Source organism: Conger conger, chromosome 6 (assembly GCF_963514075.1).
Source record: "Conger conger chromosome 6, fConCon1.1, whole genome shotgun sequence".
NCBI classification, from domain to species: Eukaryota; Metazoa; Chordata; class Actinopteri; order Anguilliformes; family Congridae; genus Conger; species Conger conger.
In genome coordinates this window covers 38,741,006-38,756,751 of record NC_083765.1, presented here as the reverse complement: position 1 = coordinate 38,756,751, position 15,746 = coordinate 38,741,006, and the positions used below count along the sequence as shown (strand labels likewise).

General features: G+C 42.4%; 1 protein-coding gene across 7 annotated transcripts in view; it reads right to left on the bottom strand.

The window, feature by feature from the left end:
- Positions 1 to 345: 345 nt before the first annotated feature.
- The window catches only part of LOC133131639 (myocyte-specific enhancer factor 2A-like), a 117,558-nt gene continuing 102,157 nt past the window's right edge, over positions 346 to 15,746 (bottom strand). For 2 of the 7 annotated variants that reach the window (XM_061247019.1, XM_061247021.1), the window contains exons 7-11: positions 12,950 to 13,134; positions 10,564 to 10,587; positions 5,568 to 5,691; positions 5,114 to 5,222; positions 346 to 4,667 (exon numbers count right to left, since the gene is read on the bottom strand). In XM_061247019.1, the coding sequence (XP_061103003.1) occupies positions 4,307 to 4,667; positions 5,114 to 5,222; positions 5,568 to 5,691; positions 10,564 to 10,587; positions 12,950 to 13,134 (803 nt within the window). In that variant the 3' untranslated portion in view covers positions 346 to 4,306. Of the gene's footprint in view, positions 4,671 to 5,113; positions 5,223 to 5,567; positions 5,692 to 10,563; positions 10,588 to 12,949; positions 13,135 to 15,746 lie in introns of all 7 variants that reach the window. The other 5 variants (XM_061247018.1, XM_061247020.1, XM_061247023.1 and 2 more) reach the window with 3 other exon arrangements.

Below are 15,746 nucleotides of genomic sequence, written 5' to 3'. Positions count from 1 at the left end.
TTGCCAGCAAGGATATGGCATTACAGAGCATGGCAGGCGTCATATCACTGTCATATTGTGTGCAGCACATTTTACAAATCAAATTTGAAAACTACAATTAAAAAGTGATCGTATATATAAGGTGTATATTATGTCAGTGTAATGACATCACTGCAAGATGTAATACGCTATCCTTATTGGCTATAACACATTTTTCTATCATTCTAAAACTGGAAATGACTTCTGACAACCTCAGGATGCTTGGGACAGGTGCTTACTGAACACACACCAACACTGCCAATGACCATGCATACTGTATGTATCTGTTCATCTTTGTATGTATAAGAAGAGAGAGCCTACAATGCACACAGTAAAAGCCAATATCTTTACTTGTGAATGCAGAATACAAATTTGTACAACAATCTCTAGCATATTTCTTAAAGTCATTCAATAAAAAGTTCACTATTATATTTATTGAATAATGAAGATAAAACAACACATTCAAGGAAACAAAACGCAGATTAATTTAAAATTATTTCTTGATTTCTGAAACGTTTTGTTTCATCTCCATGGCAACAAAGTCCAGCTTGTGCCGCCAAACGGTTTGAGTTTCCAAACCGCAAACAGCTTCTCGAGTGAACGATTAACTACTAACAATTACCAAACACATAGTTCTGTTTATAAAAGCCATAACGCAAAGCAGTGTACTCCTGCACAGCAAAGTGAGTAAGTTTTTTTTTTTTCTACAAAGGTATTTTTTCCTGTTTGTTTCCTTATATTCCTTTCTTTCATTCAAACAAATGTATCTATGTTCGGTTCTCAGAAACAGCACAAAACCCCAGAAGTCTATCAGTCTACATATTTCTGTTATATTCACTATGTATTTCTTGTGTGCACACCACATAGTAGAGACAACACAGGGGATTGGTAGAGAATGGATTTCATTGGTTAGATCTGGGTCATAGGGTTATCTAAAGGTGCTTGATTTGTCCTGAAACAAGAATATACCAACTCTTTGGAACAAGGTTATTTTATTGAATTGTACATATAACAGGATGAAAAATAAGTCCTCGATTCCAAATTGAGACATTATCCTGTTCTGCCTGCATTGCTGCTGTCACCATTTTTTATATTTTATGAATACTATTGTAATTATGAAATTATTTATTGTCACTCATTTTTTAGCTCTTCGCTGAAATGATATGATTTGTGATTGAATTTATTTTAGAACCATTTGGGAAGAAGTGCCAAACACAATGCCCTGAATTAGCCTATTTATCAATGAACAGACGGCCAACAGAATTATACAATGTGTGACTATTTACATGCTGGTGCAATCCAGGTGTAAATGCTCTGAGCTAACAGTCAGAAACAGAGGGCAGGTGTGTGTGCTTGTGTGTGTGTGTGTGTGCATGCCTCTGTGTGTGTGTGTGTGTGTGTGTGTGTGTCTGTACACATGTGCAGGACATTGCTCTTCTGTGAGTTCAGGGTCATGGAGCAGAAGGGGGCTGAGGCTAATGGGACAGTCATAATCAGAATGTGTCACAAACCGGGTCGGCCATTTAAAAACAGGGTACGTGAGTAAGAGCAGGCATAAGTATGCGAGCACGCTGTGCAGCGGCTCCTAAGTTAGGCTGAAACGTGCCCTACGCAAGTACGCCAACGCCCAAGCTTCCAGCCACGCAGAGTCAACATCGTGTGTCGACGCCTTCTAAAGTCTGTCACCTGAAAATCTTAACGCAACGCAACAATAGGAAGCAGTCTTCCTCCATTTGGGCTTTCTTCCACTCAGTCTTTCACAACTATCCTGGATCACTGGGGTTTAACTCCGATGTACAGCTGGGCCTTGCTTTGGCAATGCGTCAGCCTGGCAATGGCAGTTGCTGTAGGGTATGTCTCGGGCCTACGTAAGCACACAGCGCTCAGCGGCTCAAGCGTTAACCTTGGCTGCTGCTCTCTGTGGCGTGGACAGGCTGAAACTGCGTAGATCTCTCACGGCCACACTGGCTTCAGGGACGGAGGTAAGCCATGCCTACAACACAGGAGACCGGAAAGGCAAACAGGCAGCAAACGCGAAGCGGGAATGTTTCCAATGCGGTCGCATTCCTGTTACGACTGAGCACTGTGTGCAGCCTAGCCGAGAAATCACAACAGTCTGGAACGTTCTTTTCTTTTTTTTCTGTTCAGCTACTAAGCCCTCTGACTCCACTGCTGAATCGAGATCAAGCATTGTTGGGTCATACCTGCCCAAATGACCCAAAAATGCAAAGCACATGTAAGGGCATGCTTCCCTGTGGGGCTAGGCGTGGGTTGATATTAAATGTGTGCAGCTGAACTCTGCAGAGTATTAACAGGGACCGCTGTTCGGTTTCCAGTGTTAAAACTGTTTTCCGCCAGTTCTGTCCGTTCTGAGAAAGGTTCAACCTGTTCCACTGTCGAAATCTACATCCATCCAGTTTTCAAAGCTGGGAAAGCTTAGCACTCTCTAGACTCGCTTTCATACGCAACAACATTTCTGAAATAGTCTTTCAGACTTTTTTGGCTCGCGCGTCTTCAAACAACTAGGATGCACATTACTGGCTTTGAATTCCATTGGACTGAGGTATCTGATGCATGTTTGTGAACGGGTGTGTGTGTCTGTGTGTGCGTTAAATGATGTGTGGCCTCTGGTTTTAATGATGGCAGTGCCATCAGCAGCCATGGGTCCTCAGAGAAAGAGTTCCTGTTCCAAACGGCGCCGTATTTTGCAAAGCATTACAGCTCTCTCTTTACAGAAATATACAGGGAAGCTTAACAGCACCTCTATTATGGTATAATAAGGACACAAATGTACTACCGTTAAAGGGAGGACGACCCAGACGCTATCCTCTGAAATATCTAACCATAGTTATTCCATTTCGAAGAAAGTACAGCATATTTAACAAAATAGTCCATATTGACCAGTGAATACTCTACTTTAAGGAAGGACTTTGCCTTTTAAACTTGGCGGTTAATCCACAAAAATATACTTTGTTTCTTTTTATCTGGTGCAAGGTACAATACATACGTACTTACACCAAAGGTGATATATATATATATATTTATAATATATTAAAGTTGCTATGTACAAAACAGAAAAGAAAATTTGGCTCAAATTTTAATTTACAAACAGAAGGACTCCTGTTCATGGCTTTAGGTACTGTTTCAATGCTTGCATGTGATTTTATTGTTTGTGATAAAGCAAAGTAAAAATTTAACGAAAAAAACTTAACCTAAAATTTTAAATAAAACAAACTTTCAAAAAGAAATGAGAAAAACCCATAATTTCAGAACAAATATTGAACATACAGCTTTGGCTTCCAATAAGAGGAACTGTTGATCTAATGTTAGATTCTTGGCCTTCACATAATAACAGTTCAAATAGGTGAACATTTTCATTTATTACAAAAAATATATATCCGCAGCAAAGAGAAATTACTGGTATATTTTGAGTACAGAATAACTCACTAATATCTCCAATTATATAAATTAAATATACATACTTTTTTTCAATTGAATATTAATGTGTATTTTTAATTCAATTTACTTCATGTTTCATGCCTTCATCTCTTGCGCCCAGGACAGAAAACTGAATGTATTTTTCTTTCAAGCAAAAGATGAAACGCCCATGTGGACTTATTCTCAGAATTTGTAATGCTGTGGACCCCCCCGGTTCTCATCAAAGGACCCCCCAAATCACACACAGGATATAACAGAAGGAGCCTAGGCTTACAGAATTGCTTAAACTGTACTCTAAAAAAACTTGCTTTTAAGAAAATAATTTATGAAACTTTGTGTGTTGAGCACCACAAGCTTCTACACTGCAGTGGAGAATAAACCTTCACTTGCTCTGTCCGAAATGTGCGTACGGGAAAAAAAGAAGCAAATATAAGCGTAAATGCCAGACTGGACCAGTGACTAAAATAACCCATATTGCTTGGCGTGTGAGTGCGTTCATGAATTTACTTTTTAAACATACACCAGATTGTTGCAAACCTGAACAGTTTGTATCTCAGTACCTCATAACATTTGTTCCGAAAAACATAATTCAGTCCTATTACTTTTGTTTGTTTGACCGTTTCTTAGTTCTGGTTTCTACTTGTGAAATATATGTAATTTAGATAGGCTTTAGTCTTCTTCTGCCATTCTTGCTACTTACATAATGAAATAAAGTTAAATAATAATAGTAATAATAATAATATAATAATAATAATGAGATCTAGATGCTCCTGCCCCCCTTAGACCCCACCCCACTTCTTCCCTCTGCTGATAGGACGAGCTTGTGACAGGTGACAGGCGACAGGCGGGCCTATGTGACCCAGGCGTCCATGCGCATGCGTTTGACGGACGGGCTCTCTCGGTCCTCCGCGCCGCCCCCTGCCGGCTGGCCCAGCCTGAGCGGGGAGTGGAAATCGGCGCGGGGGTCCTCGCGGTCGCTGCCGTCGTACGAGCTGCAGGACGAGCTCAGGCTGTCCGCGGGCGAGCGGCCCACTTCCTGCCGAGACGGCAGGGCGGAGGAGGAGGAGGACTGAGGGGGCTGGGCCTGCTGGTGCAGGAAGCCGGCGGGCGTGACCCGCTCGCGCGGCGGGGAGATGGGCTCCGACTTAATGCTGATGTTCTGATTGGTGTTTATGGAGAGACTGGAACCCTGAGGTAAGTGGCCACCGCCTCTGCTGGGGGGAACCAATGAAAGAGCGAGAAAGAGAGAGTGGGAGGGACAGAGAAAAAGAGTGATGTCAATAGTGTAGGTGGTGTTATTAACGTGAATGTGAAGCAATACACTAATAACACTACTGTTATCTGATAGTGAATTTATTATTCGCAGATTTTGTCCACCATCTTCTTAGACAGCTTACCAACTAGACACACCAAACCAACTCTGAACTATCCAGTGTGTTCCTGATTGATGTGCTTGTATACACATTTCTAAAATTCTGAATAGTTTCCAAGATATTTAAGCCCATTTAGAGAATAATTCCAATAGAGGATGAATGGAACAGATTTCTGAATGCACCTGCCATGACATTTTCCACCATTGTTGGGGAAAACAGCCCCCCCTTGTGGACCAATCTGCACTAAATTTACTAAAAGTATTCAGTAAAGCAGTGCTACTCACACAAGTTGCCCCAGCTGGTGCTGTTGCCATGCCGACATGCCCAGAGAGAGACCGCCGGGAGAGTTGAAGCCTTGGATGGAGGACAGATCCGCACTGTTCAGGGAGTAATCTGGAAAACACAGCCCAGGATATGGTCACCCTATGGTCACTCAATGGTCAGCCCACAGTCATGCAATAGTCACCAAATGGTCAGTGCACAAATAAAATCTTTCTCTACACAAATAATGTTTGGATATGGGTGTAGCAGCATTGTCATACCAAGCAAAGTAAGACATACATCAGATCAGTGTTAAATGTTTTTAGCAGATCATTCATATCATTAGCATATCAGGAGAAGCCATATTGCAGGCTTGCTTGCTTGCTCTGCAATGACCAGGGGATTATGGACCCTGACCTGTCTGATGGTTAATGTTGAGAGGGCAGTAGCTCTGTGACTGGTGGAATGAGTGCTCACCGGTGTTATAGGGAGTGGGCATGGCTGAGTATACCAGGCCTTGAGGTGGCAGGCTGGGCGTGGTCACCGAAACCACAGGCGTGGCCAAGGACTGGGACTGGGAGCTGCTTATCCTCTGGGCATTCTGTAACGAACGGAAGAGAGGGTCCAACACTGTGAGCCAACACAAACACACACACAGACACATACATAGACACACTTGTGCATAGACATGCACACAACTCATACTCACACGCACACACACACATGCTTAATCACTCACTCATTCTCTCTTGTCTCTCTTTCACACACATATACACACACACACTCACATACTCCATCTCTCTCTCTCTCTCTCGCACACACAAACACACACACACACTTATGAAATGGAGCAACCAAACATCATGGGATTACAGGATAACAGATTCCAGAGCTAAAATGTTCTGATATCATTTGAGTCCAGTCTCTGTAGTACACTAATCGATACTCACATTACAGTATTACGTATTACATAGGACAAAAGACTGAAACGGTGAAAAAACAGTTACTATGACTTGAGTCCTTCCCCCTAGAGTCATGAGGTTCATTACTGAGAAACAAAGAACTATGAAGAGCTATCCATAATATTTATTGAAGGGACAATAAATAAATTAAAATCGCATGACCTGACTGTCACTCAGAAATGCAATAAAACCTGAACAGCGTCATAAAAAATAAAGGTCATTTAGGGCCGATTTCACAGACACAGATTAAGCCCAGTCCTGGACTAAATTGAGTTTTGTATGGAGAATCTCCATTCAACATTAAGCTTAATCTTTAAATGTGAAACTGGCCCTTAGTGTGTCGGATGTTTTCCTGGAGAGCCTGGAGAAGTTTTTCAGTGCAGTTCTCTCCTCTGCCACTAACTGCCGCTGTTGCTTCATGAGAGAAAGCCATTCTTCTCTGGCTTCATTTTTTTATCCTAAAAGATTTAAGGGACACTGAGGTAACTCTGAAAGCAAAACTAATCTGAAAGTATGCTTGAATATGGGTCTTTCTTACCCTCAATTAAACAATTCTTTATGCAAAAGATGTGTCCAAGAAAATCTCCATTGCATGAATGAGGAGTGATGTGATTAGGGACGGGATTTCGAAACAGAAAAATAATCTGAATTCTAAGATTATAGCTGGACAATAAATGTAGCTGCTGTTTAATATGGACTGTTTAATTCCAGTCTGTGCGCTGTGACAACTGGAAAAAGACACCTCTGTCACTGCCAGGACACATTAGAGGGATATTTCAATCAGAGATTACAGCTTTTCACTTGAGCATTGTTTCTCTGGTAATAACTATCCTACAGACCAATTGAGAAAATGAAGAAAGTCTCTGAATAACATTTTGAAAACAAATTTATCAAGGTTTTCAAAGAAATAAAAAATAAAACCTGACCAAGACCGAGGAGAACCAACAGAGAAGGGTTACGGTGCCAACATTGAACCAGCTACAACCACCCAGACATCGATGCAACTGAAACCAAAATACTGCACTCTAAACACTCTCCTAAAAGAACCTTGCAGGGTTAAGGAACGATCCAAACGGGGAGTTCTCAGAATATGCAGAGACCAATGGGATCACATCAGCCTCACAAATCCTGCTTCTGACGAACTAGCCTACTGTGCTCATGTCTGCTTGGACAATTCTTTACATTCTCTACCTACTACTGTAATTCCCCAAGTCATCAATGCAAAGGAGAATTTCCAGTTTACCTTTTCTTTTTAAAACAGAAAGAACAACATAATAAAAAAAATGATTCTGTAGCATTTCAGAGACAGGACTGGAATTCTCCCGTGAAACAGATACTCAGATAGGATCAATATAGTATATCAGTATTTCAGCCTGTTAGATACGACCAGGCAGTGATGTGGTGGGAGAGGGACGCTTGGTGAGCCCAGCAAAGGGCAGAGCCACCGTGCGCTATTAGCAGCCCGCTAATTTGAACCAATCATCACAATTATCCTGTGGAGAGCAACATCATATCATTGGCTTAAGTGAGTAATTGACAACCCATTATGGGTCACAAATGTCACTCTGCCATCACTAATTTGAACAGAATGTATAAAAGATCATAAGAGTTACTACCCTTCACAGTCACTAACACACTCTCACGTACACTCACTGAGCACTTTATTAGGTAGACCTGTACACCAGCTTGTTAAGGCAAATATTTATTCAGCCAATCATGTGGCAGCATCTAAATGCACAAAAGCATTTCAGACAAGGCCAAGAGGTTCAGCTGCTGTTCAGATGAAATGTCAGAATGGGGAAGAAATGTGATCTAAATGACTTTGACCGTGGAATGATTGTTGATGCCAGACAGGGTGGTTTGAATATCTCAGAAACTGATGATTTTCACACACGACGGTCTCTAGAGTTTGCGGAGAATGGCGCGAAAAAACTGAAAACAACTAGTGAGCAGAAGTTCTGCAGGCAGAAACACGTTGTTAATGAGAGAGGTCAGGTGAGAAGGGCTAGATTGGTCAAAGCTGACAGGAAGGTGACAGTAATGCAAATAATCTGCATTACAACAGTGGTATGCAGAAGAGCATCTCTGAACACACAACGCATCATAACTCTAAGTGGATAGGCTACAGCAGTCCAAAAAATAAGTAATTAATACCTAAGAAAGTGCTCACTGAGTGTATATGCACACACATTCACACGCATGCCTGGCACAAGTACACACAAACACCCCCCCCTGAAGATTTAACAAAATGACATCATCTACAGTAGGCCAATCTCTCTGTGGAGGATGACATCATCCAGAATGAAGTCATCCACCTTATTAAAACATTTTTTTTTACTGATTGTTCTTGGGGAGGGAGAACACTGCCTGTCGAAAAAGTAGGATCACATCCTACAGTACATAATGCTCACGTTTTTTTTTCTCCATTACAGCAGTTGCGTTTGAATAATGCCACTCTTCCCATGCATGCCAATATGAAAGAGGACTCTGTCTCCGGCAGGATTAGTTTATATCTGAACGGTAAAGTGGCCGTAAAGCAGTAAAGAATGATTATGGGAGTCTTGAGAGCGCGGAGAAATGTGGGCTGTCAACGTGCCCTTTCCTGGCGGTAAGTAAACTAAGCTTCCCGATAGACTCGACCCATCAGGAAGCAGGCCGATCGACATGGGCCTCGGGGAGTGCAAACAGGCCGATACGGTTTTCATCCAAACTGACTTCATTAAATATTCAGCTGTGTGATGCCGTATATAGCAGGGATCAGCAAATCACAGTACTCGAGGGCTGAGAACTGCTGGTTTTCCACCCTCTCTTTGCCTGGGAGTCAGGTGTGAAAACGTCTGGCCAACTACTTACCCAGGGCTAGATTTGGATTTGAGGCCCAGGGTTGATCATTCCAGATATACAGTATATTGTGGCCTCCCTTGAGATAGGCAAAGATGGATGTATAAATACCAATGAACATAATTGTAGTTATGTTCCCCGGTAAACCTGTCTGCAAGTGCATCTTGCCCCCTCAAGATGAATGGTTTACAAGGAAAGTTCAAGAAAATAAACCTGGTTGCATCTTGAGGACACAAAGTCTCTATATCAGAGTTACCTTCCTGCCAGCATCCACTGAAGGGAGTGAACAAAAAAAGCATGTGGGTTTAATCAACGGTATTGGAAATTCAATTGGAGTCGGGTGTTTTTGGCGGATGAGACCAGAATTGAGATTCTGGCCTTGCACACCAGTAGAGGGTTTGGCATTAGAAGAAGGCCTCTTCAGTCGAAAAGAATGCAATACCTCCAGCAGCTACCTGGTCATACTCCAGGTACTTGCTGAGTTCCAAAACGCCTTGGACTCCAGAATGTACCAAGACGTTTCAAACAAAAACCTGATTCCCTCTGCCAGGAAACTCACACTTGGCTACAAATGGATCGTTCAGTTATTCCAGGCACACCTTAAAATCAACCAAGCAATGGCCATCTCAGTCTCTAGACTTCAACCCAATCAAAGATTGTTGTTTGAATGGAAGAGGGCAGTATATGAATACAGATTGGAGGATGATGAGCAATTCCATGCTGTAAAATATGCCAGCTTGACCAGCTTGAAAATGTTTCTGGTCATGAAGCTGGTCTAGCTAGATATGCGCTGGTCAACCAGCAAGTGCTGGTAGCTTGTCTGAGCTGGGAGCTGGTTCACCAATCTCACACCATAGAACACAACCCACTGGTGTTATCATTGTGACATACAATATTGTTTCAGAAAGCAGTATTGCTGGTTAAACAAAATAATTTTCTCTGACCAAATGTGTTTATAATATCATTACCCCATTTAATTGATATATAATATAATGTAATATAATGTAATGTAATGTAATGTAATGTAATGTAATATAATATAATATAATATAATATAATATAGGCCATTACCTGTATTGATAATTGAATACACCCTTCTTTGTTCATCTTTACCAGGGGTGTGAATAACTATGGAGAGCATGGTATACACACAAGTGCATTTGTGTGTGAGTATGTGTGTTTTTGTGTCGGCATGCATGCGTGTGTATACCATGCATTCCAAAATGACTGACTTAATGATTGTAATTCATAATATAATATACATATGAATTATATAAATAATTTGAAATATGAGAGCTGAATGTTGGTATTGATTCTAGTTCAAGGCCACAAACTATCTCTGAAGAACTTGCACACAACTGGATGCCATCAAGCATAGCTGCGGTGAGAGGAAGTGCTGCCATTGGCCGTAGCGTGATGAGACTCCACCCAGCAAGAAGCTGCCAACCAGCATGCATTGCGATGCAAAGGATAAGCACAGTGCTGGAACTTTTTCTGCTGGCCTTTTTTCCTTCAATTTTTATTAAACATCATCAAAAATTTCACCCGTTCCAGTTCAAGCTCTGCTTTTATCCAAAATTATATTTTTCATTGTGATCAGTGGGTTTTATTTGTTTAAAACAGGCATTTTCAGGCATTTCTTAAATGTCCAGGCATTCCTCAAGACTCACCAGTTCCATCTCCTCCTCCTCTGACTGCCCACCACAAAATACAAGAAGAGAAGATGGCCACGTTACAAAGGTACAAAGGTCATTTCTCTACTTGCCTACTGGCCCTCAGATTAGGACTCTGCTTCTCTATTGGCTCCCAAATTGCAATAACTTTGCCTCTCAGGATTTCTAATGAGTTCAAATGTATAATAAAGCATACGCTTTGGCAACAGGCTGAAAAACCTTTACCTGGCCTTCATACTTAAACGTGAATGTGTAGCCATGACATCACTTCTCAACTGCTTTACTGAAACTCAAGAAGAGAGGTGTATCCTGGAGGTCACAACCTCATAATCCCTCATAAGGGTGATCATTACACAGCATTATACCTGAACACAAACAATAAGGTAATGGGGTCAGGGGTCAGACAGCAGCCTGGATCAGTGAGGGAGAGTGTAGTACGTATGTGTGAATGTGTGTGTGTGTTTCCATGAGTGCATGTTTGTGCAGGTTAGGTGAGTGTGTGTGTGTGTGTGTGTGTGTGTGTGTGTGTGTGTGTGTGCGCGCATATCACTGTTAGTGCACATGATGAGTGTGCATGTCTGTGTGCAGCTCAAGTGAGTGTGTATGCCGTGTGTGTGTGCGTGTGTGTGTGTATCTGCGCAGGTCCAGTGTGAAGCATGTGCCTCACAGCGTGAGTTGATAGACTGGTGGTACTGAGGCCTTTCTCATTGGGAGGTCTGTCAATACATTAAACAGGGAGCCTGATAGGGTGATTAATCCTGGACTCCTTCCTCTTCAATTGTAAGGAACACCACTTACTTTAATTGGAAATGTACCCAATGGTGTGTGGGGGGGAGCTACAACTTAAAAGAGCAGCAAAAACACACCGCCCAATGACATCACTGGTCTGTTGCCTGGATACAGCGTAAGCTGCAGGCCTAGCACACCGGACGGCTGGGAAGAGAAGGAAGGAAATTTGTCTGACGTGGGGGCGGGGTTTCGACTCTCTGCTGTGCAGGCAGAAATGCTCAACAGGGGCGCAGCCACACCCCTGACCGCCCCCCGTGCAGGATGTCCCGGGACCAGCACGAGACCAGGAATAAAAACAAAAACAATTACTGTCGCCATCTCAATCCTGTCACTGTTGGAAGTGACAGCACTTGGGTTATGGCCTAACCGCAGGCCAGGCTGAAAGATCACCGGTCACAGTCAAAGCTATATACCCACGTGCTTCCTCAGTCTGATCCTGCCCTTTTGTCTTATTTTGACCTGGGTGTGACCTCTAACGTCGAGCTAGCGGTGGAGGAGCTACACCGCAAATATTTACCAAAAACACTATGGCTAGGCTATAGTGGCACGCAAGCTCAAAGTTGTACACGTATGTTCAAGTCCATCTTTGACCGCTCCTGTGTGCCCGTCTGTATGCTTGTGTGTGTGTGTCCATGTATACGCACGTGTCTCTTTTCACTCCACCCTGCCTGATTTCCCTGCTGAAGAAAACAACTGAAGCTAGGTTTTGAAACAGCTGGTAGCTGGTTGACCAGTTCAGACCAGCTCCCAGCATGACAGGATTTGACCAAACTATGTTTTGAAACAGCTGGTAGCTGGATGACTAGCTACCAGCTCAGACAAGCTACCAGCACTAGCTGGTTGACCAGCTCATACCCAGCTAAACCAGCTTGACCAGCTAAATAAAAATACAAATTTTCAAGCTGGTCAAACTGCCATGGCTGGATTTTACAGCAGGGTTTTGATTTATGGTGATGGCAGTCTCGGGTTGACTCAGGTGCAGAGTGTGGTCAGGACTCTCTCCCACTTTAATTATAATAATTAGAGACACCCTCTAATTTGGGCGTGAGTAATTGGCTGCCAGAACACCTGGGCTGTGGAGATAGAGGCCCGGTGCGGGACCATTTTGTTTCTGTGTTTCTTGGCTTCAGTTCGGGGTTTTTCCTGCTACAACGAGTGCTGAATCCAGAGGCTTTTGTGCCAGGTTGCATGTTGCTGATTAGGAGCTGCCTGAAGACCTATAACAACAGACCTGCAGAGGCTAAATGCATCCTCAAACAATAAGAAATATTCTACATGGCATGAATTTAAATTTTTATGTTTCTCCTCAATATATATTTTTTCCATTGAGTTCAACAGGAAAATTAGTCAGGAGAAACAATTGTTGTAGTATCTACTGCATGTCTAACAGCAGCACGATGGTTCGAGGCTCATTCGATACCCTGGGCCCTTGATGACTAAAAGCCATTTAGCCAACAAATGTGTTCCATACTGTACCAGCATAATTTACAGCTGAATCTAGTCCCACCCCACAATTCCCATAGAGATCCATTCAAATGCAAAGAGTTTTAGTATCGCTTGTCGGACAACCTGAGAATAAGATATCCAGACTCACTAGAGGGGGCATCATGCCCTTGCTGGACGGAGGAATGACCACCCTCAGGTCAGGCTTGCGGCTGCCGACTCCCAGGCCCCCCCCGGGGGGCGGTGGGGACTTGTTGGGGATCCCTTTCCCCAGCCCGTTCCCGCTGTGTATGCCCAGGAGCCCTGGGGAACCGCGCGGGTTTATGAAGCCATTGCCTGTGGAAACAGAACGGAAACATGCAAGAGACTGTGAAAGAGAGCTGCGATACTTCCAGATTCGTTTGGGAAACACTAATTGTGCATCACAGGGACATTCAATAAAAATACAATGAATTATATAATTGAAAAGAATTCCACTGCAACATGATTTGTCAGACAAGAGTATAAGGTGGTATACCGTGCAGTCCATAAGTATTTGGACAGTGCTGCAATTTCTGTTCTTTTGGCTCTGTACTCCAGCACATTAGATGAAACAATGAATATGAGGTTAAAATGCAGACTGTCACCTTTAATGTGAGTGTATTTACACCCATATCAGGTGATCTGTGTAGGAATTACATCCCTTTTTATCCATAGTCCCCCCATTTTAGGGACCAAAAGTAATTGGACCGCTTCCTTTGTGCAGATATAAGAAAGCTTTCAGTATCTAATGCTCAGTATCTGATTGCCTTTGTCTGTTATTACTGTTTGTCAAGAGTTATGTCAATTCTGAGGCTTGGAAATAAGAAAAAATTGTCTGAGACACAGGCCAAACAATAGGCTAACCCAAAGAAACTGCCTGGAACATCATTAAGAAGAAAAATAGGGGGCCGGTATGCCAAGGAAGACCTCAATTCAGTTGATGACCAAATAATTCTCAACATAATGAAAAAAAAACGCAAGTACTTGTCTGACAGATCAGAAACACTCTTCAGGAAGCAGGCGTGCATGTGTCAATGACTACTCCCCACAGAAGACAAAAAACGCATTTTTGACTTGAAATGATCTCCAAAAGATCATCAGACCCTACACGCCTGCCAGTCCTCTTCGTTCGGCCACCACAGGATGCCTGGCACCTCCCCCTCTCCACACTTCCACCTCCCACTCACGACTACTGTCTGTTCTGGCTCCACAGTGGTGGAACGAACTCCCCGTGGATGTCAGAACAGCAGAATCTCTTACCACCTTCAAGCGCAGACTGAAGATGCACCTCTTCAAGCTGCACCTCTCCCCACCCCTCCCTGTAAACCTTAACTTGTGTTATTAGGATGATACCTTTGCTAGTTTTGTTTGGCTAGATAGGCTGTATATTCATATATTTGCATGGTGCGATATTATATAAAAATGAAGAAATCAATCAGAAGAACAAATAGGCCCTAGTCCTTATCTTTGTTGGGCAGGTAGCAGTTGAAATTGTACTTCCCTCTAGGATCTTTCAGCACACTTATCCCTGGTTATGGGTATGTACTTTGCACTTCGTTGTACATCACCCTGGATAAGAGAGTCTACCAAATGCCACTAATGTAATGTAATGTATCAGAGTGATGTCAAGAGCAAAGTGTAAAGGCTAAAGGGAACTGTTCAAGAACCAAAGCACCCTGCTTTCTTATACCTGCACTAAGAAAGTGATTGAATACACCTGACTAATCAGAAACAGCTGAGAAGCCAACTGTCCTATTCGTTTTGGTCACCGAAAAATGGGGACAATGTAAAAAAAAAAGAAAAAGGGATGTAATTCCTACAAGGATCACCCGATATGGATGAAAAAAATAGATTAAGGGTGACAGTCTATACTTTAAACTCATATTCATTGTTTCATTTCAACGTGCTGGAGTACGGAGCCAAAAGAACAGAACAGACTGCACTGTATTTATTTATTTTTCAAGCTTCCAGGGTAAAAAAGTACAGAGACCCCAATGTCCAGAAAATACAAGCTCATAATAAAAATACCCCAAGATTTTCAGAACTTTGGGATCTCTGAAAAGAAAGTGAGAGAATTATGACTAAAAAACATGATTCTGCCTGATGGGCTCTTTAAGATCAGCAGAGATGCCCCAATCTCCCACCGAGGTCACCAAACCCTGCTGACTACACTTTGGCACTTTTTCGTTTGAAGGCTGTGCTCATGCCTCACACAATACTCAGGAACTCTGAGTGATTACAGAGGCAATTGTCATGTTTCAATGCTCTATTTCAGACAGCAGTCGTGTCATGTTGAATCAATGAGAGCCATTTCCCTCCCCTGTGAGGTTTGGGAAGAAGTGCCCAGCTGGATGCTCTAGGAATCCACTTTTCTGCAAGTGTCTTCTGTGTCATTTATCCGCTCAGCAACACTTGACACGTTTGAGGTGTTCTGTGTTTGAAAATCAAGAATAAAAATGATTTTGCCAAAGAAGGAAATGCTGGTATTCTATACTATGTATTAAATAAGTGATGTGACGGAATATATTGTAAGCGCACACACAGTATGACACAAATATGGAACACAACAGACAGGAAACATATGCTTTACAATCCAGCTGGTTTACTGAGCTCTGGTGCAGAAGATGGCCAAATCTTCAGGTATATAATGTACAGTGTATGATTCTCCTGTGTATAATTCTAACCTGAGATAACTTCTATCCTTACCCACTAAACTTTTGCACTGTCTGAATAAAGCATGAAAAAATAAAACTGCGGTCTGATATGATTCGTAAAACATCAGCTTTGGTAGTCACATTCTAGGTATTTAATGTCACTCGTGTTTGTATTCAGTTAGCTAAATAGCTAAATAGCTAAATGCTAGCTTGTGGTTAACATGCATAGCCTACTCACAAATGCACCAATTCATTGTCACTTTTATTTTTATC